This window comes from Heterostelium album (assembly GCF_000004825.1).
Source record: "Heterostelium album PN500 unplaced genomic scaffold PPL_scaffold10, whole genome shotgun sequence".
Classification (NCBI taxonomy): domain Eukaryota; phylum Evosea; class Eumycetozoa; order Acytosteliales; family Acytosteliaceae; genus Heterostelium; species Heterostelium album.
In genome coordinates this window covers 161,378-188,600 of record NW_008805072.1, presented here as the reverse complement: position 1 = coordinate 188,600, position 27,223 = coordinate 161,378, and the positions used below count along the sequence as shown (strand labels likewise).

Below are 27,223 nucleotides of genomic sequence, written 5' to 3'. Positions count from 1 at the left end.
ATTCTTATCCTATATTTTGGAACTACTAATTAAGCAGTTCATTCCTCTCCTCCAGAATCAGAGTAGTAGTATTTGTTTGATTTGATAACTGAATCAATCACATTATCATCACCCTCTACGAGGATTGACACACACTACCATTACTAAAATTATTTGGAATTGTACGACAATCATCAGATCCAACAATCAACATCAATGGATGAACATTGCCCTGTCCTGGGACAATCCATGGATCAACACACATGTGAGTAGTGTTTGTTTTAAAATTAAATACATGTAGTAGTTTTATTTTTAGAACTTGGTTGGTTTTGTTGAAGATCTCTTAAGATGTTTTTAAAATTCATCAATATTATTAACTTTACCTCCTACAAACATTGGTACAGTCTTTTGTTCAAGTTCCATTTCTTGGTCTGGTGGTGACTTTCGTTTAGATCTTCTTCTAGCAAATACAATGGCAAGTGCAAGTAAAGCTGCCAATACAAATGCTCCAGCCGCAATACCACCAATAGCACCAGCTGATAAACCACCTTCACTGTCATCATTGTCATCACCTGGTGGCGTGACACCTCCAGAGTCAGAGGAGGAAGAGGAAGTTGAATTAGAGGAGGATGACGAAGATGAAGAATCTGAATTAGAGGAGGATGACGAAGATGAAGATGAAGACGAAGATGAAGAATCGTCAGTCTCTTGAGACGGGAATACAACTGTACATTGGTCAGGTGGAAGAACAAGAGGTACTGGACATTCAGCGGATGGTGTGTAAAAGTTGAATGGTTCAATGGCACCGGCAGGAGGTTCTGGTATAGGATTGTATGGAATGGCTGGAGCATAGGTTAAATTCCAAAAGTTGGAGATTCTTGTAATGACTTGACTACCACCTGGACTGTATGTATAGGTGATTTGGATCTTTAAATTGTCAGTTGGTTGGAATAGATTGCCATTGAGCGAACAAGTGATAACTGTATACGAGTAAAACGATGGAGTGGCGGTCTGGACAGCTGTGGGATTATCATTGACAAACAAATTTACCATAGTGAATGTGTAAGACTCCAAGGGGATAAGTCTACGTCCACGGATGGTAATGGGTTTGTCGTCGGCTGTGATGATGGGGATACCGCTGGTCGACAAAATGATTGGCTGGATATTATTCATGACGACGGCAAATGACGATACGAATCCCTTGGCAAGGAGATCGGCCGATGTTTGCGATCCAAAGTTTCGACTGTTGTCACTGTATCCATAGATGGATACGACTGGCGAGGTCTGGTAACCAAAGCCATAGGGAAGTTCAACATTGCATCGGTAGGTGACATTGCCAGCGTTGGCCAACAGAGAGTCGTTTGTCATGGAGATCATGACACCCGCACAACTGGCAGATTCACCATTCAATCCAGTGACGTAGAGGTATGGGGTAGATGCCAACGATACTCCACTGACTTGATCATACAATGTAAATTGGAATTCAACCGTACGATTGTACAATGACACGTCTACAGGAACAGCAGTGAAGAATGACAGGTCGACAAGAACGGGTGGGTCAGTGTCGACGACTGCAGTGGGATACAACACTGATATGTATCGACCTATATGATCGGGCAAGTAATGGAATGGATCGACGTTGATTTGATTGTCATCAAGATCACCAAGTGCAATGGAGGTGGCTACATTACCGAGTGAATCGGTCAATACTAAATCCAATTTAAATATCTCACAGCTGGCACCAGCACGTGCAGAGTGAGTGGCGCTGTAAACACCGCTAAATACGTCGCCAGACACTTGGACAAGACTGACTCGACGAGGGGTTGGGTCGATGTTGCTGGTGACGATAGCATAGCTGTTGGCGAGTGCAATGCCACTTGGACGATCTTGGATATTGATGGTCCATTGAAGGGTCACTGATTCCTCTTGTGGTGAGGTGACATTGATCGAGTAGGAGGGTGGCGATACGCATCCTACAATGGGACCCATTTCATCGGTATTTTGGCATACAATAGTGAGAATGGCATTGTCTCCAACCAGAGGGTTGGAACGGAGTGCCTCGCTGGTAATGTTGGTGTTGGACGACGCGATAAAGTATTCGGCTGGACCGGGGAAACTTCCCTGATCAATGGTTACCTCAACCTTGTAATATCCGTCTTCATACTTGCCCATAAAGTATTGTGCCAAGTCGTAGACGTTGGATTTGTGACGCTTGTAGATCATCACGGCAGGACGATCCGTTATGCTTGGGAAGTAGGTGGTGGTTGCCAACTTGAAGGAGAGGGTAGATTTGGCCGGGCCGAGGGTGACACCAACAGTTGGTGGTGACCAAAACAACTCTGAAACCTCATCGATGGAGAATTCGAGAAGACTGGTTGCCGGCACGTCACCCAACACCATGGGATGACGGAAAAACATCTGGACCACATCGTTTTGCTGGTAGAGACGTTGTGTCTTGCCATCAAGTGACAACAAGTGGAATCGGAAACGACGACCATAATCTGTCTGGGTGATATTCAACTCCACTTCGTAATTGTTAGTGTACGAGTGATCGCTTGCTCGAATATAAACGCCATTTTCGGGACCAAAGGGAACGTATCCACCTTGGAATCCAAACCCGTCATTATATGTGATCTTGAAACAAAACACATTCTGGTGCGACGTAAACCTTCGAAATATGTCTACCAAGACCAAAGGCGTTCGACTTGGTGTACCTGTCTTGCCAGAGTTCGTCTCTCCCTCGACCAATCGCTCATTGTGTGGACCCCACACGGTCAGCTTGTTGGACACAAAGTTGGGATGGACGGGTTGGTCAAACGCATAGTCGTACTTGCCCATCGAGGGAATACCCTTCTTTAATCCATAGGGGAATGGCTGTTTCACTGTCTGCACAAAGTTATTCAGCAACGAATTGGCTTGCACCTTGATGAACGGGGCGGCACCGGTCGACTTCCATATGGGTGTGACCACATATCTAGCACCATCGTACGCTACGTGTGAGCTTGTAGCAGTGTTATTATAGGGGTATCGGTAGTGAGTATAATTGGTAGCTAGAATCGACGCATTGTTGAGTGTACTAATCGACGTGCTTGTCAATGTGGCAGGTACATTGGCCGCTGTCATTGACTGTGGAAGTGCAAAGTGGATCAGGGCATTTCCCTTGTCATCAGCCAACAATGGTTTATACGTGTTACCATAGTAATTGACACCAGTCGATGGGATGACACCTCCGTCGGCCTTGTACACGATAAACTGACTGTTCCAATCAGACACATTGGCATAGACACTAAATTGGTTCACCTGTGATTGAATGTCGATCCATGTTCTGTTTTTCACGCCGGTAGTAACTTTGTTAAACACCGTCGTGCTGCTATTCCAATTGGCCATAAATGGGAAGTCGACTGTTGCCGAGACCGATCCAATATTGACTCTTCCTTTGTCTGAAAATGTTACATTGACAGCATTGTCCCAACCCGTAAACGTGTTTGCCAATGGTGCCAACGAACACTTTAAAAATATCTTTCCTCTTACAGGATACAATTTGTACCCAAAATCGTAGGGATGACAAATACAATTAAATTGTCCACCATCCTCAACACAGTCGATATTGTCAGTTGGAACTTGTCCAAATTCAACTATAAATGTTACAATTGATAATCTTGCATCAAACATTGATGCTTGTATTATTCCATTACTTTTTAATATTAATGGTTGATCTCTAAATGCTTTTAAATTAATTTAAATATTAATTCACTCCATCCAAACTCTTCTTTTACTTTCTTTTCTTTTACTTTAATTTATACATACAATAACATGATATATTTCCAATTGGTACTTGCCAAATGAGTGATGAATTATTTGGATCTTGTAAATTTACTATTACACTATTATTTAGGATGGTTGTACCAGTTGATGAAATGGGTGAAACAATGTTGATATACAATAATTGTCCAACATAATTATTATTGAAATAGGTGGTTACCGCTGTAGCAGGGGTACCATCTATTGTAGCCTCGTTGGTAGCCTCCAAATTACTCGTGTAGTTTAATAGGGCATAGCCATCGATATACTCTCTCTTATTGACCTGATCAAAAGGACAATACTTTCCAACTAATATAGTTCTAGAATATGAATATATTAAAGATGGTTGTGAATTTACAATATCTAAATATATAGTAAGTTCCAATATGAATGAATATATTAATAAATGTAATGTTTGTTATGCACTACAGTTTATGTATACTGTAATAAAATCTATCATACCTATGTGATAATTAAAAAATAAAAATAACAATACAATAAGAGAACGAAACAATGTTGTATTCATCATTCAACTTTGATGATAAATAAATAAATCTCAAAATCTTTTTGACTTATTTAGGTGACCCAACTTTTTGTTTGACAAAAATATCTCCAATGCTTAAAATAAAATACAAAAAAAAACAAATTTGATCACCTCTTTGTGCACGCTTTAGAATGTTGGTGATATGTTTCAAATTGGTGATTTCAAAACGAAACTGGCTCCCCACCACTTTCGCACTCGCATTAATTTTAAAAAAAAGTAAAAATTAAAAATAGAGGGTGAATATGATCAGAGTGGTTTTTTTATTTTATTTGATTTATGGTTACAAGCAAGAGCCTGTTTTGTTTTATTAAATTTAATTGCCCCAATTTGAAACATAGCACCAACATTGTTATCTACACTGACTTTTACCTTGAAAACCATAAAAATCTAAATTTTTTGTAATTTGGTGAGTGTAGATAAACTTTCTACTGCTATCCAGTGTTTCAAATTGGTGATTTTTATTAAATTTAATTGCTCGAATCTAGTGTAGATAAACTTTCTACTACAGAATAAGAAGTGTAATTCACAATTGAAATAAAAAACAAAAAAAACAAGGTATATATATCATGTAGATTCAATTTGGATTCTCTAAATATCATCATTTCTTAGGATCTAACATTCTACACCTATAAAATATTCAAATAAAAAATGTTGAAATATACAATCTTTACAATTTTCGCTTAGTTGGCATTGTCTCAAGGTAGGTTGAATACTTAATTATTATATCTTTCCATTCGATAGGTCATTATATATTAATTTGTTATTTTTTTTTTTTTTAAATAGCTTAACTATTTCAGTCGGTCAATATAACTGGTTCCTAGATCCTTCCCCATGCTCAAAGCCATTGTTAGTAAATGTTACTTACTCAAATGGAGTGTATTCCTCTTTCAAAGCCTCCGATGCTACAACGACATATTTGACAAATGTCACTGTTAACTCGGACGCCACATTCAATGGATTTGCTGCTCTTTACAATGGTACTCCTAAACGTATTATCGGTTACACCACCATCAAAGGTGTACTCAGAAACCCATTCAACTTAATCATTATCTACAATCCAGCACCCTCATTACATTTCCCAGGATCCACAGATTACTATAACCTAGTGTCTTGTTCAAAATCTTGAAGTATGAGGAGAGCGATGACACCTTGACCTCCACTGGTTTCGAGTAAATAATTGATTTTAAATTAACTAAATAAATTAAATTTGTATTTTTCTCGAAAGACAACAATCAATATTCCTCTAAACTCCCTAGAATGGTGTGAATATATCAACAACTGTGCAAAAGCACGAACCATTGACATAAAAATGTTCAATTCAAGCTTTTGTTGAAGAGAGGAAACAACCAGCAACCAAGAATATAGAAATACCTGAGGATTTCGTTTTTGTCACACAATAAACTGGCAAAAGAAGAAGAAGATTACAATAAGTAGATGGATCAAGAATTAAACTAATTGTTTCTCTCAAATCTAATCTGTTTGTATTTAGAGTACGTAGTTAATGTTACTTACTCCAATGGACAGTATTCCTCTGTTAAAGCCATCAATGGATTACCCTTTTTGACTAATATCACTCTTACACCGGTATAACACCGATGGTACATTCAATGGAATCGGAAATCTTACAACCCAGTTACTAAACGTATCATCGGTACAACCACAGTCAAGGGTGTAGTCAACAACCCATTCAACTTATTGATTGTCTACAATCAAAGCTCTTCCTTCCAGGAACAGATAACTATAACTGGGTATCTTGTACAAAATAAAGATTGTTGTCTGATGAGGAAACCTATGATTCATTATGTTGGATACAAACATTTGAATATTAAAAAAAAAATCCTTTTTTTTTATTCTGAAGTTGATATATATACATTAACCAGATTTAATCTATACTTATTGTTATCCGTAAGCAAAAATAGATATTGTTTTGGAGTTCATTCATTTTTTGTGTGATTGTAATAACATAATTTTTATTCTTTTACTTTTAAATAGAACTTGATAGAATGATTTTAATAGTTAAGAGCAACAAGATTATTTGAAATTTTTTTATGTTTATTAATACAAAATAAAAAAAAGATCATTATAAGAGTAAAATATACAAAAAAAAAAAAAAAAAAACATTAAATTTTTTTTGTTTTTTTTTGGTGACCATTTTGATCGTGTTAATGGGAATAAATAAATCTTTTCTAAGAAAGTGATTGTGCATATACCAGATGAAACGATCTACCATTTCACAGGACCACTCATTATAAAATCTATTTTATTTTTTGATCATTGCCACGGTTTACGAATCTGAATTTAAAATCTTGTGGTAACCAAAATCAACCTTTGGTATTACTAAAAAAATAAATAAATTAAAAAAAAAACAGATTTTCGTTAAAGTAATTTCACACCTTTTTTGAGTAGGTGATCACCATTTTTGGGTGAAATGATCTTGTCTGGTATCCAGGTGGCAAAGATTTTTATTAAAGGTGGTAATACAGAAAAAATCTTAAAAAAATTTTGAGTATTTAAATCGTTTAAATTTGAATATCTAACATCATCATTTTTTTGGATCTACACTTTTTAAATATAAATATATATACAGATAAATAATGTTGAAATACACAATTCTTGCAATTTTCGCTTTATTGGCTTTGTCTGAAGCTGGTAAGTTAACAAATAAATATTTAAATATTCTAGCTATATAAAAAAAGGAAAGATATGATTTTAATTTTTTGATTATTATTTATTTCTTTTTATCTATAGCTTTTACAATCAACGTTGGTCAATACAACTGGTACTCAGATTCCCCATGTTCCAAGCCAATCTTAGTTAATGTTACTTTCTCCAATGGACAATATAGTTCTTTTAGAGCAACCGATGGTTCTGCATACTTGAGAAATATCACTCTTAACAGCGATTCTACTTTCACTGGAATCGGAAATCTTTACACTCCAGGTTCCGACCGTATCACCGGTTACACCACCGTCAAGGGTGTAGTCAACAACCCATTCAACTTATTGGTCGTCTACAACCCAAGTTCCTCCCAAAACTACCCAGGATCCACACAATACTACAATCTCGCCTCTTGTTCAAACTCCTTGTTGTCTGAGGAGAGCCACGATAACATGTCCACTGGTCGTTTCGAGTAAATAATTATTTAAATAAATTATAACTTTTTAAAATTTCAAAATTCAATTCTTTCGAAAATCAAATCATTTTCCCAAGATCCACTATCTTATAAGTTTATATATATCTATCTATATAACTTTATTTTGTTAATTAATATCAAAAAAACAATATTATTTTTTTTTTTATTTAAAATAATTAATTTAATAATATGAAAAAATAATAATGTTAATTAATAACCAGATATAGAATAAAGTGTATTAAAAATCGATTGAACAACACACTTAAGTGTTCACCACAAATATTTTTCATTAGTGTTAATTCAATTTTTGATTTTAAATTATTTTCTTTGTTCGTTTTAACAGATTTTTATTCATTATATTCAGATCTGAATATTATTAAATACATTCTATAAAAATAATGAATAATGATTTCAAATGTCAAGAACATCAAAGATTATTTGAAAATATATGTTTTCAATGCAATCATTTGTTATGCTCAAGATGTTTGACAGCACACAACAAAGATAAAAATCATTATAAATATTGTGAACATATAGATGATATCAAACTAACACTTGAAAATCATATGCTCTCTGAATGTTTTAAACTACAAACAACTACAATAACAAATCCTTTTAAAAGACAAAAATTAGACCATAAAAGTGATAATAATGATAATCATTCAGATTTAGACACACCAGAGCAAGATAATGATAATGATATAGATAAAGATAGTAATATTGATAAAGATCGTATTAATAATGATAATGAAAGTTTAGATCCAAATAGTAAGAGTTTTATCAGTGAAAGAATAGCAGATATTTGGAAGACAATCAAATCATCTTCAGAACAATATAAAAAGTTAACAATAACTCAAAGTGATATCTCTAAACACTTCAATGAGTATCACAGATTCCTTATTGATGAAGAGAAAGCTCTAACAAGAGAAATCGTCAATGACAAAGAACTAATTGTTAATCAAATAGAACATAGTATTAATGAATTAAAATACTATACAAATATCTTTTATTTAAATAATCAGCTAATCAATTTACACAATGATAACATCAACAACAATAACAATAATGAGAATCATATATATTCTACAGAAACAACATTAGATACTGCAGATAGTTACTCAACAAAGGCATTAATAGAATCAATAAATACAAATGAATCATTAATATCATTCATTCAATCAAATAACGATACAGTTTTCAATCAACAGAATATATCTTATATCAATATCAAAGATGTATTTAAACAATATAGTGATGTTGATTCAATGATATTAGATTCTATCTATAAATTAAACAGTCAATTAATATTAACAACACGTAAATCAAATTCTTTAATCAACAGCCAAATCAATGAATATAAATTAAAAACAAATCTTATCAGTCATAATCAAGTTGCCAGGGTACTGAATGAATCAATCAAGTTACGCGCCATTCCACCAAAGCCACATATTACCAAACATACTTACCTCCTATCTATGCACAGTGACAACGGTGCGACAATTTTTGATATCTCCAATAACTCAACCGAGCCCAAAGAAATAATCAACTTAAAGGACACTAAAATCGATTTCAGTGGATCAGAGGTTGTGGGTGTTGGTGATTATTTCTATATTTTTTGGTGGATTCAATAGTGGCAATAAATATATCAGATTAGCGATGGGAACCAGGAAAATGGAGACCAACCAAGTCAAAGGAATCGAATATAGTGATAATGTTTTTACTGTGTGCTATGATGGTGGTGATTACATCTATTTAGTTCGTAAATTTAAATATATGATAATTTGCAGGTTCAATGTTCTTACTCTTGAATTCCAAGAGATCTATAAATCAAAACCAAATGATCGAAACATCAAACTCTTCCAATCATTTTTCTACAAAGGATTGATCTATTGTTTACCGGTGGAGGGGGATACACTACAGATCTTCAATCCATCAGATAAGAAGGTAACAGAGAGTCAGTGTGATAAATCGATAGTAAATTCCGATATGTGTTTCGATGGAAATGGAAATATCTATTGCATTCCAGGTCATAATACATTTATTCGATTCAATTTGGAAACCAAAGAAAAGGTTAATCTAAAGGCATCAAATATTAAATATTGCTTCTCAATGATACACCACAAAGTGTCAAATGAAGAGTCCTATATTTATGTTGTTGGTGGAGTAACTATTGGTAATCACCGGTATTCAATAGAAAAGGATGAATGGGAACCAATATTCACCAATGATGAATATTTAAGAGAGGAATTTGGATCTGCCATTATTAGTACAACTTTTTAATGCTCTAGATATCCTTTAATTGTTAATAAAGCAAAAGTAAAAATAACTTAGTTTATTTCTTTGATGGAATCTGATTAATTATTTTAAATTTTAAACTTGTACCACTTTATCTACTTTCTAGAATCAGTTATAGGTAACAATGTTGTAAGTTGTTTTTGATTGATCAAAAAAATTAATATTCTTTCACCCAATTACCACTTTTTTTATGGGGTTGTTTTTAAGATTATCATCAACGATTTTAGTTTACTTTTTAATAATGAATTCATACAAACTTTTTCGAGAAGTCAGATAAATTGATCAATGGAAGAAATATCTTGGAGGAGTTAATATTTAGTTTATAATCATTTGAAAGATAAAGATAGTGAACAACATTCAAATATCATTCTATTGGGAAATATTGATAATAAAGATAACATAATTGTTTTACCAGATACAGTCGATACTGAATATCAATTAATAATAATTAGAACAGACTCTTCACTCTATGATCTAGCAAGACCCATATACACTAAGAAACTAAACAAATCACATTAATATACAATCTGGTTTCCATCCGGTTGGCCTGGAACGATGGTAGAGGAGATCGGGAGCTTAGATGATGCCAGGCTAGACTGAAAGAGATCAGTTGGGAGCGGATCTTGATGAGTATTGACAGGAGTGACCTCTGGGAATAGAGTAGTAGCTGGTTGATTTTCATTATTGTTATTATTACAGTCGAGATCACTCATTCTTAATTCATTCGTGATAGTAGTTGGATTTGTAGATGTCGTTGAATCATTAGTCGTTGTGGTTGTGGTTGTTGTAGTTGTATCAGTTGATTGTTCGTTTGGATCTACCATTTCTCATATGATTTGTAATTAATAACAATATAAAGTATTTCTAATAATATTTTATATAATCTATTTTTAACTTTTATTTCGCGTTAAACTAAATGTATTGATTATTGAGAAGCTTGAGGGCTGAGTGTTGAATAACTTATTTTAAAAAAAACAGATTTTTATTTAATTATTATTTCGATCTGTTGTTTTAAACTATTACTTATTTAGTTGATTTAATTAATTTAATTATTTTAATTGACCATTACTATATGTTGACTGGTGTATATTATTGATGTTGTTTGATAGGTACTAGCATTGCCTTGGTGGCTACACTATTGTCCTTAGAAGGACAACATCTGGTATGATATCAACTTTAATTTAAATATATTAATGTTAAACTACCAATGGCTGCTCTCTATTGCTCTCGTTTCCAAAGAGTAATTCAAATTGATATCATCATTATTCGAATTTTAAGTAAGTACAATGATAGAATGCCAGATATTCTAGCACGACACTTCAAAGAGAGTGTATTGAATCCGTATTAGATCCTCAAGAATATCTGAAATTTGGAAATGACATCGGAAATCATGAAGGAAATCACCAACAAATCTTTTTGAACATCAGTTGAATTGGGCTTGATCTTCAACAATGTAAGGAAATTCAAACTAGTTTCAATGAAAAGAAAAACAAACAAAGTTCCATTTTGTAAATTGTTCACCCAATACAAACATGCCAAATCTAGAATCTCTTCAAATTTGTTATATAAATAGATAACATCAAGATATTTCAGATGTTAAAACAAGTACCCTTACTGACATCACTGGATATATCACAATCTCTAATCAAAAACTTAATCTTCAGTTCTGAATTAATATCCAAATCTCTAAGGAAGTTGAAACTTACATCTATTCCTTCCACCAGCCAATCCTTAACGATTCTACCAGACGACAGTCAAGTTAGCACACTAGTATTGTCAATATTAGATTGGAGCAATTTAACATGATCAGCAATCGAAGCTACCTATCCACATTTAAAATTCGTATATTATTAAAAAAAACTTTTCCAATAAATAACAAACAAAAAAAGATAATATTGTCAAAGAAATGGAGTAGTTTGTTCTTTTATTGTATTTTTTTTATTTTGTTTTCACCTGGTTGTGGTTGTCCATATTGACCTGGAGCTTGTGGCTGTCCTTATTGTCCTGTTGGTGGATAAGCACCTGGCTGTGGTGGTTGACCGTATTGACCTAGTTGTAGTTGACCATATGTTCTGGTTGTGGTTAACCGTATTGACATGGCTGTGGTGGTCCATATTGACCTAGTTGTGGTTGACCGTATTGAATAGGTTGTGGTCGACTGTATTGAGCTGGTTGTTCGTATTGACCTGGATCTGACATAGTTGAGTATCCTGCTGAACCTGTTATACCTTCAAGTGGTTGTTTTGGAACTTTACTCATTCTCTATGTAAATTATACAAAAAAACTAACAAAACTAAAAATAATATTCTAAACTTTCAAATATAATACAAACTATAGATAAAAGTATCTTTAAAGATATATATAATAAAAAAGCTGCTGAACTGAAAAGAAAAAGAATTAATTAGAAAAGTAAAATGTTTAATTTAAACAATTCCATTCAAAGACAGATGGAAAAAATTAAAATTTGGGTCAAACACTCCAATTTATTTAAGTTGTCTAATGAATCAATTAAGTTAATTTATTCATTTGTGTCACATAAAAAAGTTTATTTTCATTCATCAAATAATAAATTAAAAATTATAAAAAATTAACAAAAAAAACCATATTAATTTTTATTTACAATATTGAATTAATATGGTGTTCACTCTAAAACCCCCAAGAATTAAATTTGTTTTAAACAAATAAAAATGTGATTACCCCTAAACACTTTCTTAGTAAAAACAATAGTTTTTGTTCCCTTTTTCTATTACCACTAGACACAATCATAGCGATTATTTGTGTAAAATTTTCATTGTGAGTGTATGATACTATTATAAAAAATAATTTTTTTTTGGATACATTAAATTTTAATATTGTATTTATTTTTCATAATAGATTTTGAAAATCATAATAGGATTTATCTTCTAAAGCTTTCAAATGGAAATAAAAGATATAGAAATAGAAATAGAGGAATCAAAAAAAGTCTTGGAGATTAGTTTTCAATATTTCTTTGGTAAATTAACAATTTTAATTTATAATCATTTGAGAGAAAAAGAGAATGAACAGCTTAGAAATATTAAATTAATTGGAGGGATTGATCAAATTGAAAATAAGATTATAGTTCCAAAAACAGTTGATGATCAATATAAATTAATAATACTTAGATATTGTAGATATTTCTCAACTAAAACAAATAAAATATCTATATCCACTAAGATATTAAATAAATCAGAATCATATAAAATCAATTTAATAGAGAGTGACTTCCAAGAGGATATTAACTATTTCCAACAAACACAAGTCATTAATAACAAACGATATCATTTAATATCAAGATTTACAAACAGTAATGCTATCAATGATGTATATTTGGTAGGTGGTACTGATGATCAAAGATTGGTAAGTTCATTTTTCAAAGATATTAATGACAATCATAAAACTAACAAAATCAATTCAAAAGTATGTTTATAAAAAGATAAACTATAAAGATAATCAGAAATCTTATGAAAGTGCTGAGAATGAAATCAAAGCAATGAAATTATTTAAAGGAAATCAAAGATTTGTTCAACTTGTTGACTATCAAGAAGACAAAGGTAATCAAATCTTTCATATCATCACTGAATATTGTTTTGATGGGGATCTTTCTCATATAATAAAACGTTTAACTGAACAAGATAGGTACATATAAGCAGTTTTTAAATTTACTATTTTAAAAAGCTAACAAACTACTTTTATTTTAAATATACAAATAGAATCATTGATGAATTGGTTTTAAAGAAATATATCTCACAACTTTTCAATATTCTTTTGGACCTTGATAAACATGGAATTGTTCATTGTGATATCAAACCATCAAATATATTTATTCATGAATTTGATTATGATTTTTCTTTGAAACTTGGTGATTTTGGAAGCTGTTTATTCATCGACCAATTACCTGTCATTGAATATATAAATACAAAAGAAAATAATCTTGATACTAGGAAGGAATATAACAATACTGATATATCATATCCAACTATTATTTCAAACCCATATATAAGAGGAACTAAAGGTTATATTTCACCGGTAAGTTAAATTATAATATAAATTAATGAATTAATTCTTATAATTTATTAAATAAAACTAAATTCAAATAATATTAATATAACTTTATTTAAATAATAATACAATTAGGAAGCAATGAACAAACAATATGCACATTCATGTGATATTTTTTCAATTGGATCAACGATTCTCAAATTATTATGTTGGTAAATACTCGAATAATCATTTTTAAAATATTATTATCAATCAGATATTAACTCTGTATTTTTGAATATTTAAATTGATCAGTCATCAAGAAGATCGAAATAATCATCAACTATTCCAAACTAATGGTGAAATTAAGATTTCAGAATGCAGATATTCAAAACAATTGATTGAATTAGTTAATCGATTGTTGGATCAGAGATCAAAGAATAGAGAATCATTGAAATGTTTTCTAAACAAATATATTGATGCCATCACTAATGAATATACTATTACTTTCAATGTGGATACAGATTTCAATAATACATCAAAAAATATTACTGAATTATATTTTGGTAGAGAATTTAATCAACATTTGAATAGAAACTCTCTTCCTCCAAATATTATTACATTATCATTTGGACATTATTTCAATCAACCAATACTTATTGATGTGCTCCCAAAATCACTCAAATATTTATCATTTGGTTACTATTTCAATCAAAAACTGGAAATAGGAGTGCTACCCAATTCTCTTTTATCATTATCATTTGGGGATGCATTCAATCAAGTGTTATCAGTCGGTGAATTACCTGTAAAATTGAAATCATTGTTTTCTGGAAATGGATTCAATCAAATATTATCAGTTGGTGTGTTACCTAAATCACTCTTATCATTGGTGCTTGGAGATAGATTCAATCTATTATTATCAAAGGGAGTGTTTCCTGAATCACTAAAATCATTAAAAATGATGGGATACAATCTTAGAATTGATAGAGATGTTCTACCTAATAATCTCGAAAATTTATATTTTGGATCGTTTAATCAAACATTGGATATTGGAACCTTTTCAAATCAAATTAGATCTTTAACATTCACAAAATTAAGACAACCTTTGGATATTGGAGTATTACCACAAACTCTTGAAGATTTACGATTTGGTTCAGAAGGTCAACACATTAGCATTGGTGTTCTCCCTTCATCTCTAAAAAGAATAATGTTTTTTTGTCATGACAATTCTAAACAATCTAGCAACACAAATGGAATTTTTGAATTGATACCCACATCTATTGAATCACTCATAATAAGTGGATATAATGAATTAGAGATTAAAAAAAGAAAATTTCTAAAGACTCTCGAAATTGATCTTGGTGGAGGACATAAATATGAAGCATCTATTCTTACAAATTCTATTGAATCACTTAAATATATTCAAGAATTCTATCCAGTATATTTTTCGTCTCATTACTTAGAATTAACCTCTCCACTTCAAGGAGAATATATCACCGCTCTACTTGTTACATTAATTAAAAATTAAGAATAAAAATTATGAAATCAAATTAACAATAATTAGTTAATCATAAACACTTTTTTTTTTTTAATTAATTTAAATTTATAAAAAAACTAAAAGATTATTTTGGTGTATCACAATTAGATAACCACTCAACAATAATTTAGTCTGATAACCTATGTACAATAAGAATAAATAAATTGAGTTTAAGTTCAATCAGTAGGAAAGACAATAATATGCTTGTGCCTAATCACTCATCATACATACACAATCTGATGTAATTTTAGAAAATATCGATTACAAATTTATTAATTTAATTTAAATCAATTCCAGTCAGATGTTTATATGATAACTTCAAGTTTTTGATTGCAGTGTTTACATCGTCGAAATTGAGAGAACTGATAACCCATTTGGCATATTTAGAGGCATTGGCGATGTCTTCTTCCGATGGTGTATATGCCTTATTCATTGATCCATAATTTTGTTGTTGTTGCTGTTGTTGTTGTTGGTTGTATTGTTGATATTGTTGTGGCTGTTGTTGTGGTTGTTGATATTGTTGCTGTTGCTGATGTTGTTGTTGCTGTTGCGGTGGTTGTTGTTTTTGTTGTGGATGTTGTTGTTGCTGGTGTTGTTGTGGTTGCTGTTGATGCTGTTGATAGCTTGGTGGCGATTGTTGTTGCTGCTGGTGTTGTTGATATTGTTGTGGTGGTTGTTGATGATGAGAAGATTGCTGGTCAAAGTCTCTTCTGTTATTTGGAGGTGATTGTGTTTGGTGTGGAGAATAAATGTCTTGTTGGTATGGTGGTGGTGATGGTTCTTGCTTATTAAAGGTTGGGAATGATGGTTGTTGGTGATCACTCGATCTGTTTAGCGATGATTGATCATTACTACCTGACTTTGGGAAAGATGGGAACGATGGCTGGTCATTACCACCTGCTTTGGGGAATGAAGGGAATGAAGGTTGATCGTCACCTGCCTTTGGGAAAGAGGGGAATGAGGGTTGGTCATTACCACCTGCCTTTGGGAATGAAGGGAATGATGGCTGGTCGTTTCCACCGGCATTTGGGAACGATGGGAATGATGACTGGTCGTTTCTTCCGGCATTTGGGAATGATGGGAATGAGGGTTGATCGTTTCCACCTGCCTTTGGGAACGATGGGAATGAGGGTTGATCGTTTCCGCCAGCCTTTGGGAATGATGGGAATGATGGTTGATCGTTTCCACCTGCCTTTGGGAACGATGGGAAAGATGGTGATTGCGTATCACCTACATTGCTATTGTTGAAAGATGGGAATGATGGTGGTGATTGATTGTCACCTCCAGCCCTTGGGAACGATGGGAATGATGGATTGCTATCGACGGTCGAAGGGAAACTTGGAAATTGGTTGGATTGTGGTGTTGATGGGAATGCAGGGAACGATGAATCTTGATTTGATGACTCTTGATTACTACCATCCTCTAAATCATCAGCACCTCCATCTTCTTCCTCCTAAAATCAAGCAAATCAAAATAATATTAGTTACTAAACAAAACAAATGTGCAGAATAAAACAATAGAATTGAATATTGAGACATCGACATACAAGTGTAGGTGGTGGAGTTGGTTGTACACCATTCTTGATGGCAGTATTAATCTCGGCTGCTCTCCAACCTGCATACTTTTGCTTCTGTTTAACTTCCTCTGGTAATTCACCAAACTGTTTCATTACATCAAAGAACAAATAGCAAGAGTAGAATGTAGTAGCTGTTGCTCTAAATTAATGATATAAAAAGGTTAGTTTTTAATAAGTCTATGTAACAATCTGTTACTCTCTCTTTCTCTCTCTCTCTCTTACTTTGTTGCAACACCAGCTCTATCTTCAGAATCGGCATGATTGAATGCTCTCATTGCAAAACCTTCTACATAGTCTAATTCCATTCCTTCTTCATCTAGTTGAGCACCTATCTTCTTTTTATCCTATTTATATGTGTGTGAATCGAATTCGAACTCTATTAATATAGATACTCAAAAAGATGCAATGTATCTGACTTGATTTGATTTATAAACATACATTCTCTGCTAGATCCAAAATCTTTACGATAAAAGTACTCAGAGAACTACCAGCAGGACCCAGCTTCTTCTTTATGTCGACAGCCAGCTGTAGAGCATAAAGCTTACAATAGTAAGACATGATCAAGTCATGTTTCTCTAATTGCTTAGCTTGCTTGATGAATGGTGAAATCGGTTTCAACTGTACAGGTATATTATCCATCTTTATAAACTAATATATATATATGATATATGATGATAATAAACAAAATTATAAAAAAATAACAAAAAAAAACAAAATCTAAAAAGTTATAAATCTATATAATAAATTAATAACAAAAATAAAATAATGATAACAAATTATATGAATGATAAAAAAATTAAATTTTTAATAACTAATTAGTTTGCAATTTCTTTCATCTTAGAAACTTGCGAAAAACATTATCATATTCACATAAAAATATAATTATTTATTTTTTAATTTTATTAATTTTTATTAAAGATTTGTGATTAATAATCTTTTGAAATGAAGAAAAATAATGATCAATTCGATCCGATTATATTATACTATATATTAAATTATATATTATATTTATATTTATAAAAGTTTATTTAATCTTGATTTTGCAATTTCAATATATTCAGATAAACCAGTTGCCAACTCTTGTTCTTTGGTGGAATGATGTAGACGTTGCTGAATAATTGGAATGATTTCAGCTTTTGTTCGGCCATTTACAAAAACGATAAATGAAAATCCATATTTCTGTTGATATTCGTTGTTGAGTGAGTTCAGTGCTTCCAAGATTCTCTGTTGCTCTGGATCTTTGTCTGGATGTGATTCTCTGTGATATCCTTGCTCATAGTAAGAGAGTGTTGAAATCTTTGATGGATTTGCACCGATCTTTGGATGTGAATTGATAATCTCTACCTTTTGTTCTGTTGTACATTGTTCGATGATAGCGACCACTGTTTCGATGAGCTGATCGTAGCTAGAGTATGGTCTGGCTGCAAGTAGTCCACTGGCTAATGGTGGTGCCACTTCCAACAGCATATTGACAACACTCAAAAAGTCGGTGTCGCTAAGCTGGCTGTTCAATCTGGCAATCGGTGGCAGACGGATATCGGCATATCCGCTGCTCGAAGATTGGATGTTGGTTGGGGTGAGACGCTCACCTGTGAAAATTTCGATGTGTCCGTTGCGCTTTGAGTAGATTTCTCTGCCTCTCAAGATAGTCTGTTCGACGACACCGTAGAGAGTTTGTCCATGGTATGGCGACGCTCTGTTTCTAACGTACATCTTCTCTTGATCCACTGTAAACGATGCTTCTGGATCCCAAACTAAGAAATCTGCATCTCTTCCAACGGCAATCGATCCTTTTCTATCGTTCAAATTCACTAGTTTCGCTGGAGCATCGGACATCAGTTCTGGCAGGTCGGTAAGCGAGAGAATTCCACGTCGTTTCGCTTCAGTCCAAATGATGCTCAATCCGAGTTGCAACGATGAAATTCCACCCCATGCCTTCATGAAATCACCATCCTCCAACAACTTTAGATTTACTGTGCATGGCGAATGGTCAGAGATAATCATGGAGACAGTACGATCCGATACAGCTTGCCATAGTGCATCTCTATTCAACGATTCTCTGATGGGTGGACAACATTTATAGAGAGTATTTCCGTGAGGAACCTTTTCCGCTTCGAAATAGAGATAGTGGAAAGTGGTTTCCGCCGAAATTGGAATGTTGTCAGTGTGGGCAGCGCGAATCATTGGCAGTGCTTCTGCCGATGACAAATGGACGATGTGAGTGCGCACATTGTTTTCTCTGGTGAGTGAGATCACCATGTCGATTGCTTCGTTCTCCGATGCCTTGGGACGACTACTCAGGAAAGTGTGATAGTCACCGGTGTCGCAGTCGTCTTCGAGCTTGGCAATGGCGTCGTCAATCGGACCCGGCACTTCAGCGTGGAACATAACAACCACATCCTTTCCAACGTGCTTCAACTCGGCCATCACTTTCATTGCACGATCAACATGTTCACGTTCGACCGCAGGGAAATCATCGATACCGGAATGCACGAGGAAACACTTGAATCCAACGACTCCACCCTCCAAAATCATTCTCTTTATTTGATCTTCGTTGTTTGGGATGATTCCACCGAGCAGTCCAACATCGACAAAACATTTTCCGCTCATCGACGAGATCTTTGATTGGAGGGCGGCGAACGATGTTGTCACGGGATCGCTATTCAGTGGCATGTCGACAATGGTTGTGACACCACCGGCAGCAGCAGCCGAAGTGGCAGTGACAAAACCCTCCCATTCCGTTCTACCCGGTTCATTGACATGAACGTGGCTATCTACAAGTCCACCCATCACCACTTGATTATCTGGAGCATCGACCAACGTCTTGTAAGATCCAGCTGGCAATCCATGTTCATAAGGTAGAATATCAACAACTACACCGTCATCAACAACAATAGTTGCTTCCTTAACACTACCATTGAAAATAACTCTTTTTCCTCTAACAATTGATTTTACCATATTTTATTCTAAAATTTTCAAACTATTTCTATATTATATTATTACACTAAATATTTTATTGTACTACAAATTTAATTATATATCTACTATATATATCTTTAATTGTTTATCTATTAATTTAATTTATTGATTATTACTTTGATTATCTGTTATTATCTGTTATTATTTTATTTTATTTATTAAGATTAAAATTATTCAAATTAAAGATTGAAATAAAAAGGTTTCAAATTGACAATTGTTTGAAAAATATCAACAAAAAAAATATCAATAAAATTTATCATTAGCAATGCCATGTCTAATATATCATTCCATCTTGAGGATCTATGGTGTAGTAACCACCTTTGATGTCACTGCCCAAAAAATTCTTTTGGTAAAAAAAAAAAAAAAAAAAAAGCCCAATTTGTGTTTTTTGCAAAAAAATAAAACAAAAAAATTTGAAGAGACAGTTATAAAACGCGTTGGAAGTCCTATTTGAATTGGAAAGTTTCGTTCCAACGGATATAAACAACACATTATGGAATATTTATTTCCATTATAGATATTTTTTATATATATTTATTTAATTAATAAAGAGTCGGAAATTGAAATAAAAAATAATTAATTTTATGAATAAACTTATTTAAAAGATGAAAGTTTATTTATTTTATTTATAGTACTATAAATAAAAGAAATCGATTGAGAAAAAAATTGGCGCCATACAAAATATGTACTTGCATTGTTCTAAATTTAGTTATTTATTGTCTCTTCTGATTTAAAATATGATTACATGAAAATCAATCATTCAAAAAGACCATTATCATCAATTCCTCGATACCTTTTTAATTCATTCTATACAATTCTATAAGTTGTATTTACCACTTGAAAAAAAAAAAAAAAAAAAAAAAACTGTTAAAAAAAAAAAAAATAATAATTCTAATTTAAAAAAAAAAAAAAAAAAAAAAAAAAAAAACAAATATAATATTAATACACAACTATCAATAGAATAGATAAAATTGTTGTTCTTTGATGAATCTATTTAGTTAGTTAAAAGTATCTATACTATCAAAAAATAAATTTATTTTGCAAAATAAAATTAAAAAAATAAAATAGAAAACAAACGCTTTATATATACTTTTATATCTATATCTACATATTCATTCCTCCTCTTCTTATAATAATTCAGATACACATTTAATAGTAGTACAAACAAATAATATATGGTGGTTTAAACAAAGATTTAAAATTGTTTGTTTTTTTTTTTTTTTCATCCATCCATTCATTCTTTTTACACAGGTTTGTTTGATAGTTAGTTAGTTAGTTAGTTAGATTTTATCTATTCGATAGATAGATAGATAGATACAAAGAGTATATAATACAACAACAGAAGGCAGCACATCAATATTTAAAACGACAACAACAACAACAAACTAAACAAGGAAAGATTATTGGTTTTATTAAGAATGTCTGCTGCCTCAACATCTGTTGGCGTTCTCAGTGGTGATGATTTCGAGAAGATACGAGACCTATTAGCTATTAGTTCATCTGACTTAAGAGACAGATTAAGAAGGTATGTCATTAAAAACAATGATGAGATGAAACAACAAGATATTATCATCATCTATCTATCTATCTATCTTTATGTATTATAATAATAGTACTATGACTAACTTACTTGATAATAGCGTAGAGACTCTTAATAGACTACATGTAGATCATCTCAAGAAGATACTAAAGTACTTGAAGACAAAGAACAATAATATAACGTTGTCTGGCAACAAATCGATGTTGGTAGAGAGAGTCTATAGGGCAATACACCATAACCAACCGGCTCCACCCGTTTACCAGCAGAATCACAACATGCAATATCAACCGGGTGCACAGTTTCGAATCGGTCAGATCAATCCACCGCACATAAACAACCCGAACAATCTCACAGTGAATCGACCGCCGCCAGGCATAGGAATTCAACATATGACAACAACAACAACACATCCAACAACAAACGGGATCAACAACAGCAACAGAGTAGTTACATCGACTACAACGACAACAACACCGACCATAGTATTTCCCAGTACGTTTGCATTTCCTGGTGGTCCGCCGCTCAACGCACCGCAACATATAGTGCCGCCACCAGTCATTCAACAGCGAACCGTGCAGAACGCGCGAAAGAGTGCGCCTCTCGCCAAACCGGCGAACATCGATTGGACATCGTTTGGCGAGAAACAATCGATTCTCTATGAATCGGTCAAGGTTCTCTATCACTATGCGATTGTAAAGGGCTCGACAGGCCACCAGGAATTCAATATCGACAACGACACATTCACCAAAATCACAGCGAAAGCACCACCTCCAGACTCTGACGAAACACAGTACTTCCTGCATCTTCGTTTAATTCAAAACTCAACCAATTTAACTTATTCAAGTGATATGAAACTCTCGATCAACGATAATTTTATAGCATTGGTAAATAGATCTAATTATCATCATCATCATCATCATCGTCATAGTAATATCATATTCATTAATATCCATATCCATCATATCATATTTCATATAGCCATATAAACTTAGAAATCCATCGGGATGTACACCACTCATCATTCCAAAGCCATTGGACATAACTTCATTTGTGAAAAAAGATAGAAACAAAATAGTATTCTCTGCTCCCGCCAGAACAGAGGGTGTTTTAGTAATACAGTTTGTTAAAAATATACCAATTAAAAATGTTTGTATTTAAAGAGATGATATTGAATTGATTTTTGTTCAAACTTTTTTATTAACTAAACATTACATTTGGTTTTGTCTATTATTATAATAATGATAATGTCTAGATTTTGGAAAAGATTATTAAAAAAGAAAGTTTAGATTTTAAAGGATTGATAGCACTGAAAAAGAAAGATAGCGATATAGAGGAGTTGTCTTATGATATTTCAATACGATGTCCACTTAGTTTTATAAAATTATCATGTCCTGTTCGAACAAGGAATTGCACGCATCTGCAGTGTTTCGATTTAAAGTTTTATCTTCAGTACTCTTTTCAGCAACAGATTTGGAATTGTCCAGTTTGCAACTGTGCTGGCTCCGCCGACATGTTAGTCTACGATAAATATACCGCAGCGATCATCAAGGAACTACCCGATGGCATAGCAAACTTTACAATTCAACAAGATGGATCATGGAGTGTAAAAACTGAAACTGCAATACGTATGTTGGTTTTATTTTGATTTGCTTATTGTGTCCGAAATTCGGATTCTGATTACTAATATGATTTTTCCTCAGAAATTAAATCAGAAAAAACAAAAGAAGAAAAAACAGAATATACAGATATAATAAATTCACAAACAACCGATGATAATAATAATAATATTGATGCGGACAATGGTGTTGTCTTTGATGTGGATTCGATGATGACTCCAACGCCACCGGTCAACACTGACGCATCCGACAACGACTATGATTTCGATGAGGATGAAGAAGACGAATTCGACTTTTCAGGTGTGGAAGGTGCACCGATACAAGCCAACGGTACAGGTTCACACGCCACTCCAAATGTAAATACCAACTCTACAAATCACAGTGCCAGCAATGGAAATAGCAGTAATCATATAGCAGTACACAATAATTCAAATCAAGACGATGACGATGATTGTATAGTAATTAGCGATGACGACTAGTAAAAAGATTATAATTATTATTATTTATAATCAACATCACATAGCTTTTTTTTGTTTTTTGTTTAAATAAAAAAGTAATTTAAATAAATAAAACAAAAAAAGAAAGAAAGAAAGATTGGATTTAATTAAATAAATTAAATTCAATCAAATCAATAATATTTAAATCCAGATGGATATAATATATTAAAAGAAAACAAAATTGTTTTGTTTAGATTAGTTTAGTTAATTTAAATTGAATTTTTTAATTTATTTAAATTAATTCCATCGAAATAAGATGATGTTGGAGTAGTTGGTGTTGATTTTGAATTCGATGATGATAATAATGGTGTTGAATTCAATGATAATTGTTCTATAGATAAAATCGATGTACAGCTAATATTGTCGTTATTGTTGTTAATATTGTTATTGTTATTTTTTCTTGTTAATTTCATAAATGTATTTCCAGGTCCTTCATATTCAATGTTAAAGTTTGATCTTATTTCATTGGTTGTGTTGTAGATGTTGTTGAATCTAATCTCTTGGAGATTCTTATTTTTCAAGAGATAACCTACGAATAGCTTTTCGAATTCACCCGGTTTGTACAAGTAGAACATGTCCAACTTTTGAATGTTTTTACTGTTGGCCAGTAGTTTGTGGAACATTGCGATTTGGTCACGATCTACGATGTACGGTGAGCGGAGATTATGGAGGGATCCTGCAAAAGAAAGTGTGAGGTGTTGGAGTGATTGGTTTCCGGTCACCAATGTTGAAATCTGCTTAAGGACATCTCGGGTGACTCCAATGATTTCGAGGTGATGGATGGTTTGGTGGTGAGTGAGTTGTTCGAGAATGTCACAGTTGAACGATGGATTGTCGAAACTCAGACGCAAGTGATCCAATGTATCGCTATATTGGAACTTTAGATTTTGTTGTGCAAATTGATTGATTGAAATGTTTAAACTGTCGAATCTTGTGAAATGTTGAACCATGCTCTCCTCCAAGTAGACCTCGGATTTCAGAGCACGGATCGTGTTGTTTGTGTGGAGAAAGTCGTTGAGTGACCGGGTGATAGAACTGCTCCAGGTGGTGAGCTGGTAAGATAGTTCCTTCAACTTTGGTGCGGCAATGGTGAGCATTGTCCATGGGAAGTGGTCGTCGATCTCCTGGACTTTCAAGCTGACTAAATTGGGATACAAGTTGGGACTGCAAAATATCGAAGCAAAGAAATCGGCATTGACTCGTGTCAATGATATTTTCATGGTTTCCAAAGTGTAGCAATTCGATTTAATCAGACGAGTTAAACTGTCGTCGTTTCCATTGAGAGTGTCCGGCTGGAATGTATATTGAGTGTGGTCGAAAATATCAATCTTTTTCAGAGATTGACAAAAGCTGACGTTGGCAGCTGCAGCCTTGAGAACCTCACCGTCACGCTCGAAACTCGTTCTCATTCTGATACTTAGTGTTTGGATCGAGGACGATCGCAACGACGACGATAACAACGGCGAAAGGATATTGGTAATTCTCTGGGTGCATGCTCCTGCTTCCAATTTTAGAGACAGATGTGAAAGTGAAATTAAACTGGAGTTTCCTAATAAACTGATTGCCAACTGGTCTGGATTGATCGATGATGAGCTCTGTGCCAGTGGGATGGAAGTGGCACCGAGATCCAAAATCAATCTATAAATATATTTATCCAGACGCCAAATATTGGAAAAAAGTTGCTTCTGAATTTTCTGTGGTGCACCGATATCGATATTATATAGGTTGACCTCTGAAAAAATCGAAGAAGAATAATCGAACCATCTCTTACAAACCAGTGCTAAGCTACTATAATATTTTTTATTACTTCTATTCTTTTTATCGATCAGCAAGTGACTGACAATCATCCTTTGGATGAAATGTGGTAAAATTTCACATTGATTTGCCAGAATTTTATTATTATTAATTATATTACTACTATTATTATTATTATTTATATTGAAAAAGTTGTTACTATTGTTATTATTAATTCCACAACTACTAATACTATTACTACTACTACCACCACCACTATTGCTATTTATATAATAATATATATTTGTAGATTGTGGAATTGCGACAACTTGACAAAATGTCATCATAATCGAAAAAACAAAAAAAACAAAAACAAATTTTACTAAAAACAAAAAAGGATTGTTTTTAAAAAAAGGAAATATTATATTTATATTTATATGTATATATTTGGTTAAAATAGTGTTTAAAATATAAAACCTTTTTCTTTTTAGTTTTAAATATATAATTGTTTTTTTTAATGTTTTTTTTTTGTACAAGTTTTGAAAAAGGATTGTTTTTAAAAAGGAAATATTGCTGTTGTTGGTAGGCTGTTTAATTTATTTATTTTAAAAACAAAAAATGAAGAAATGATTTTTGACTAGTACTGCTAGGAAGAAGAAGAAGTAGTAGTTGGTGTTGATAAAAAAAAACAGATATTGCTTTTGAACTTGAAATGAATGATATCATTCAAAATTTATGTACCTAGTTTGGTTGTTTTGTTTAAAATAACAAAATCAAGGTAAAGAGAAAAAAAACAACACAACAGCAATAATTTTTAATGAATTGAAGTTGTTTAGTGGTTATGTGTGAAAACAAAATAAAAACAAAGTCTCTCTATCTATGTGTATGTATTCCAGTGTGCTTTTTGGTGTGTTTGTTTTTGTGTGTGGTTGTTGGAGCTGAATATTCAGCTCTCTTTTAAAGAAAATAAATAGAGAGTTTTATTTTAATTTATTTTTTTTATTTTTTTATATTTAATTGATTCTTGATGTTAAGGTGTTGTTGTTTGATAATATTCATTGTTGTGAGGAATGTGTTGAAAATAGAGTAAACGCAACTCCTCAATCATTTGAGGGAGATCCTCGAAATTACCTTTTAAAGTAAAAATCTCGATAATCAAATATTGTGGTGAAATCAACTCATGCCCCATTCTCCCCCAAAATCAGATCCTTACAATTTTGTTGTTTTTTGATTTTTATTTTATTTTGAGTTTTTGCAAGTGTGAACGTTGTGACCAACAATATTAAAAATTTAATATTAATTTATTAGTCTGTGTGTGTTTTTTTCTGTGATTGTGGGTATGTGGGTGAATCATTCATTCAAAGCAAAAGGTCAACCCATATCAAAAAAAAGGTTGTAGGCCAACAACCCAACTCATTGAATGGTTTAATTTCGTTTTATGTTTTTACCATAAAAGGTATTAATTTAAATTTTACCTTTTATAGTAAATGATTTTATATCCTTTTGGTATCAGTGATCCATTAATTTAATGGCCATTGGGACGACAACTACTATTTAGTTTTTAGTAGATGACGAATAAGAACAGTAAATCATCGTTTTCATTTTATTTAAATAAAACATTCGTATAATGTTACCTTATAACAAAATAATATCAATTATAATAAATTACAAAAACAATATTTAATTTATTTTAATTTGTTTTTTACTTGTTTTGGTTTTGGTCAAACAAGAAAAATAAAACCCAAAACATTGATATGGTAATTATTATTACTAACAACATTGCAAATAGAACCAAAAAAAAAAATGATAACAACTAGAAATGATGTAAATCAAAAAAAAAAAATCATCACTCCTAATTATTATACTCTATTTAAAGACTATTATGAAATGATTCACGTTCATTCTTTAATCGTTACTTAAACTCTAAAACTCTATGCCTCAGGTTGATTGATTGATTGATTGATTGATGTTCGCCATAGATTATATAACCTTT

At 32.6% G+C, this 27,223-nt stretch overlaps 13 protein-coding genes across 13 annotated transcripts; 6 read left to right on the top strand and 7 right to left on the bottom strand.

Moving 5' to 3' along the window:
- Positions 1-333: 333 nt before the first annotated feature.
- Positions 334-4,306, bottom strand: PPL_12107 (uncharacterized protein; the record flags this gene model as incomplete). Its single annotated transcript, XM_020582852.1, has 4 exons — positions 334-906; positions 1,030-3,704; positions 3,787-4,143; positions 4,243-4,306. The coding sequence occupies 4 exons, from the start codon at positions 4,304-4,306 to the stop codon at positions 334-336; spliced, it is 3,669 nt and encodes a 1,222-aa protein (XP_020429633.1).
- Positions 4,307-4,972: 666 nt separating this feature from the next.
- Positions 4,973-5,450, top strand: PPL_12106 (uncharacterized protein; the record flags this gene model as incomplete). The annotated part of the gene is made up of 2 exons (XM_020582851.1): positions 4,973-5,007; positions 5,108-5,450. 2 exons carry the CDS (start codon positions 4,973-4,975, stop codon positions 5,448-5,450), a joined length of 378 nt encoding a protein of 125 aa, XP_020429632.1.
- Positions 5,451-6,918: 1,468 nt separating this feature from the next.
- PPL_12105 (uncharacterized protein) lies at positions 6,919-7,458 on the top strand (the record flags this gene model as incomplete). The annotated part of the gene is made up of 2 exons (XM_020582850.1): positions 6,919-6,973; positions 7,073-7,458. The coding sequence occupies 2 exons, from the start codon at positions 6,919-6,921 to the stop codon at positions 7,456-7,458; spliced, it is 441 nt and encodes a 146-aa protein (XP_020429631.1).
- Positions 7,459-7,855: 397 nt separating this feature from the next.
- Positions 7,856-8,822, top strand: PPL_12104 (uncharacterized protein; the record flags this gene model as incomplete). Its single annotated transcript, XM_020582849.1, has 2 exons — positions 7,856-8,774; positions 8,800-8,822. The coding sequence occupies 2 exons, from the start codon at positions 7,856-7,858 to the stop codon at positions 8,820-8,822; spliced, it is 942 nt and encodes a 313-aa protein (XP_020429630.1).
- Positions 8,823-9,128: 306 nt separating this feature from the next.
- On the top strand, positions 9,129-9,737 carry PPL_12103 (uncharacterized protein; the record flags this gene model as incomplete). Its single annotated transcript, XM_020582848.1, has 1 exon — positions 9,129-9,737. The coding sequence occupies one exon, from the start codon at positions 9,129-9,131 to the stop codon at positions 9,735-9,737; it is 609 nt and encodes a 202-aa protein (XP_020429629.1).
- Positions 9,738-10,200: 463 nt separating this feature from the next.
- PPL_12102 (uncharacterized protein) lies at positions 10,201-10,576 on the bottom strand (the record flags this gene model as incomplete). The annotated part of the gene is made up of 2 exons (XM_020582847.1): positions 10,201-10,245; positions 10,277-10,576. 2 exons carry the CDS (start codon positions 10,574-10,576, stop codon positions 10,201-10,203), a joined length of 345 nt encoding a protein of 114 aa, XP_020429628.1.
- Positions 10,577-11,834: 1,258 nt separating this feature from the next.
- On the bottom strand, positions 11,835-12,011 carry PPL_12101 (uncharacterized protein; the record flags this gene model as incomplete). The annotated part of the gene is made up of 1 exon (XM_020582846.1): positions 11,835-12,011. The coding sequence occupies one exon, from the start codon at positions 12,009-12,011 to the stop codon at positions 11,835-11,837; it is 177 nt and encodes a 58-aa protein (XP_020429627.1).
- A 657-nt stretch (positions 12,012-12,668) lies between these two features.
- On the top strand, positions 12,669-15,279 carry PPL_12100 (uncharacterized protein; the record flags this gene model as incomplete). Its single annotated transcript, XM_020582845.1, has 5 exons — positions 12,669-13,130; positions 13,207-13,409; positions 13,484-13,799; positions 13,908-13,984; positions 14,067-15,279. The coding sequence occupies 5 exons, from the start codon at positions 12,669-12,671 to the stop codon at positions 15,277-15,279; spliced, it is 2,271 nt and encodes a 756-aa protein (XP_020429626.1).
- A 286-nt stretch (positions 15,280-15,565) lies between these two features.
- On the bottom strand, positions 15,566-17,503 carry vta1 (VTA1 family vacuolar protein sorting-associated protein; the record flags this gene model as incomplete). The annotated part of the gene is made up of 4 exons (XM_020582844.1): positions 15,566-16,741; positions 16,835-17,003; positions 17,087-17,208; positions 17,303-17,503. The coding sequence occupies 4 exons, from the start codon at positions 17,501-17,503 to the stop codon at positions 15,566-15,568; spliced, it is 1,668 nt and encodes a 555-aa protein (XP_020429625.1).
- Positions 17,504-17,878: 375 nt separating this feature from the next.
- Positions 17,879-19,822, bottom strand: allB2 (allantoinase; the record flags this gene model as incomplete). The annotated part of the gene is made up of 1 exon (XM_020582843.1): positions 17,879-19,822. One exon carries the CDS (start codon positions 19,820-19,822, stop codon positions 17,879-17,881), a length of 1,944 nt encoding a protein of 647 aa, XP_020429624.1.
- Positions 19,823-21,261: 1,439 nt separating this feature from the next.
- On the top strand, positions 21,262-23,478 carry PPL_12097 (uncharacterized protein; the record flags this gene model as incomplete). Its single annotated transcript, XM_020582842.1, has 5 exons — positions 21,262-21,368; positions 21,484-22,267; positions 22,362-22,529; positions 22,834-23,008; positions 23,084-23,478. The coding sequence occupies 5 exons, from the start codon at positions 21,262-21,264 to the stop codon at positions 23,476-23,478; spliced, it is 1,629 nt and encodes a 542-aa protein (XP_020429623.1).
- A 227-nt stretch (positions 23,479-23,705) lies between these two features.
- On the bottom strand, positions 23,706-24,905 carry PPL_12096 (uncharacterized protein; the record flags this gene model as incomplete). The annotated part of the gene is made up of 2 exons (XM_020582841.1): positions 23,706-24,253; positions 24,842-24,905. 2 exons carry the CDS (start codon positions 24,903-24,905, stop codon positions 23,706-23,708), a joined length of 612 nt encoding a protein of 203 aa, XP_020429622.1.
- Positions 24,906-25,129: 224 nt separating this feature from the next.
- On the bottom strand, positions 25,130-25,574 carry PPL_12095 (uncharacterized protein; the record flags this gene model as incomplete). Its single annotated transcript, XM_020582840.1, has 2 exons — positions 25,130-25,134; positions 25,304-25,574. 2 exons carry the CDS (start codon positions 25,572-25,574, stop codon positions 25,130-25,132), a joined length of 276 nt encoding a protein of 91 aa, XP_020429621.1.
- Between the last annotated feature and the right edge of the window lie 1,649 nt (positions 25,575-27,223).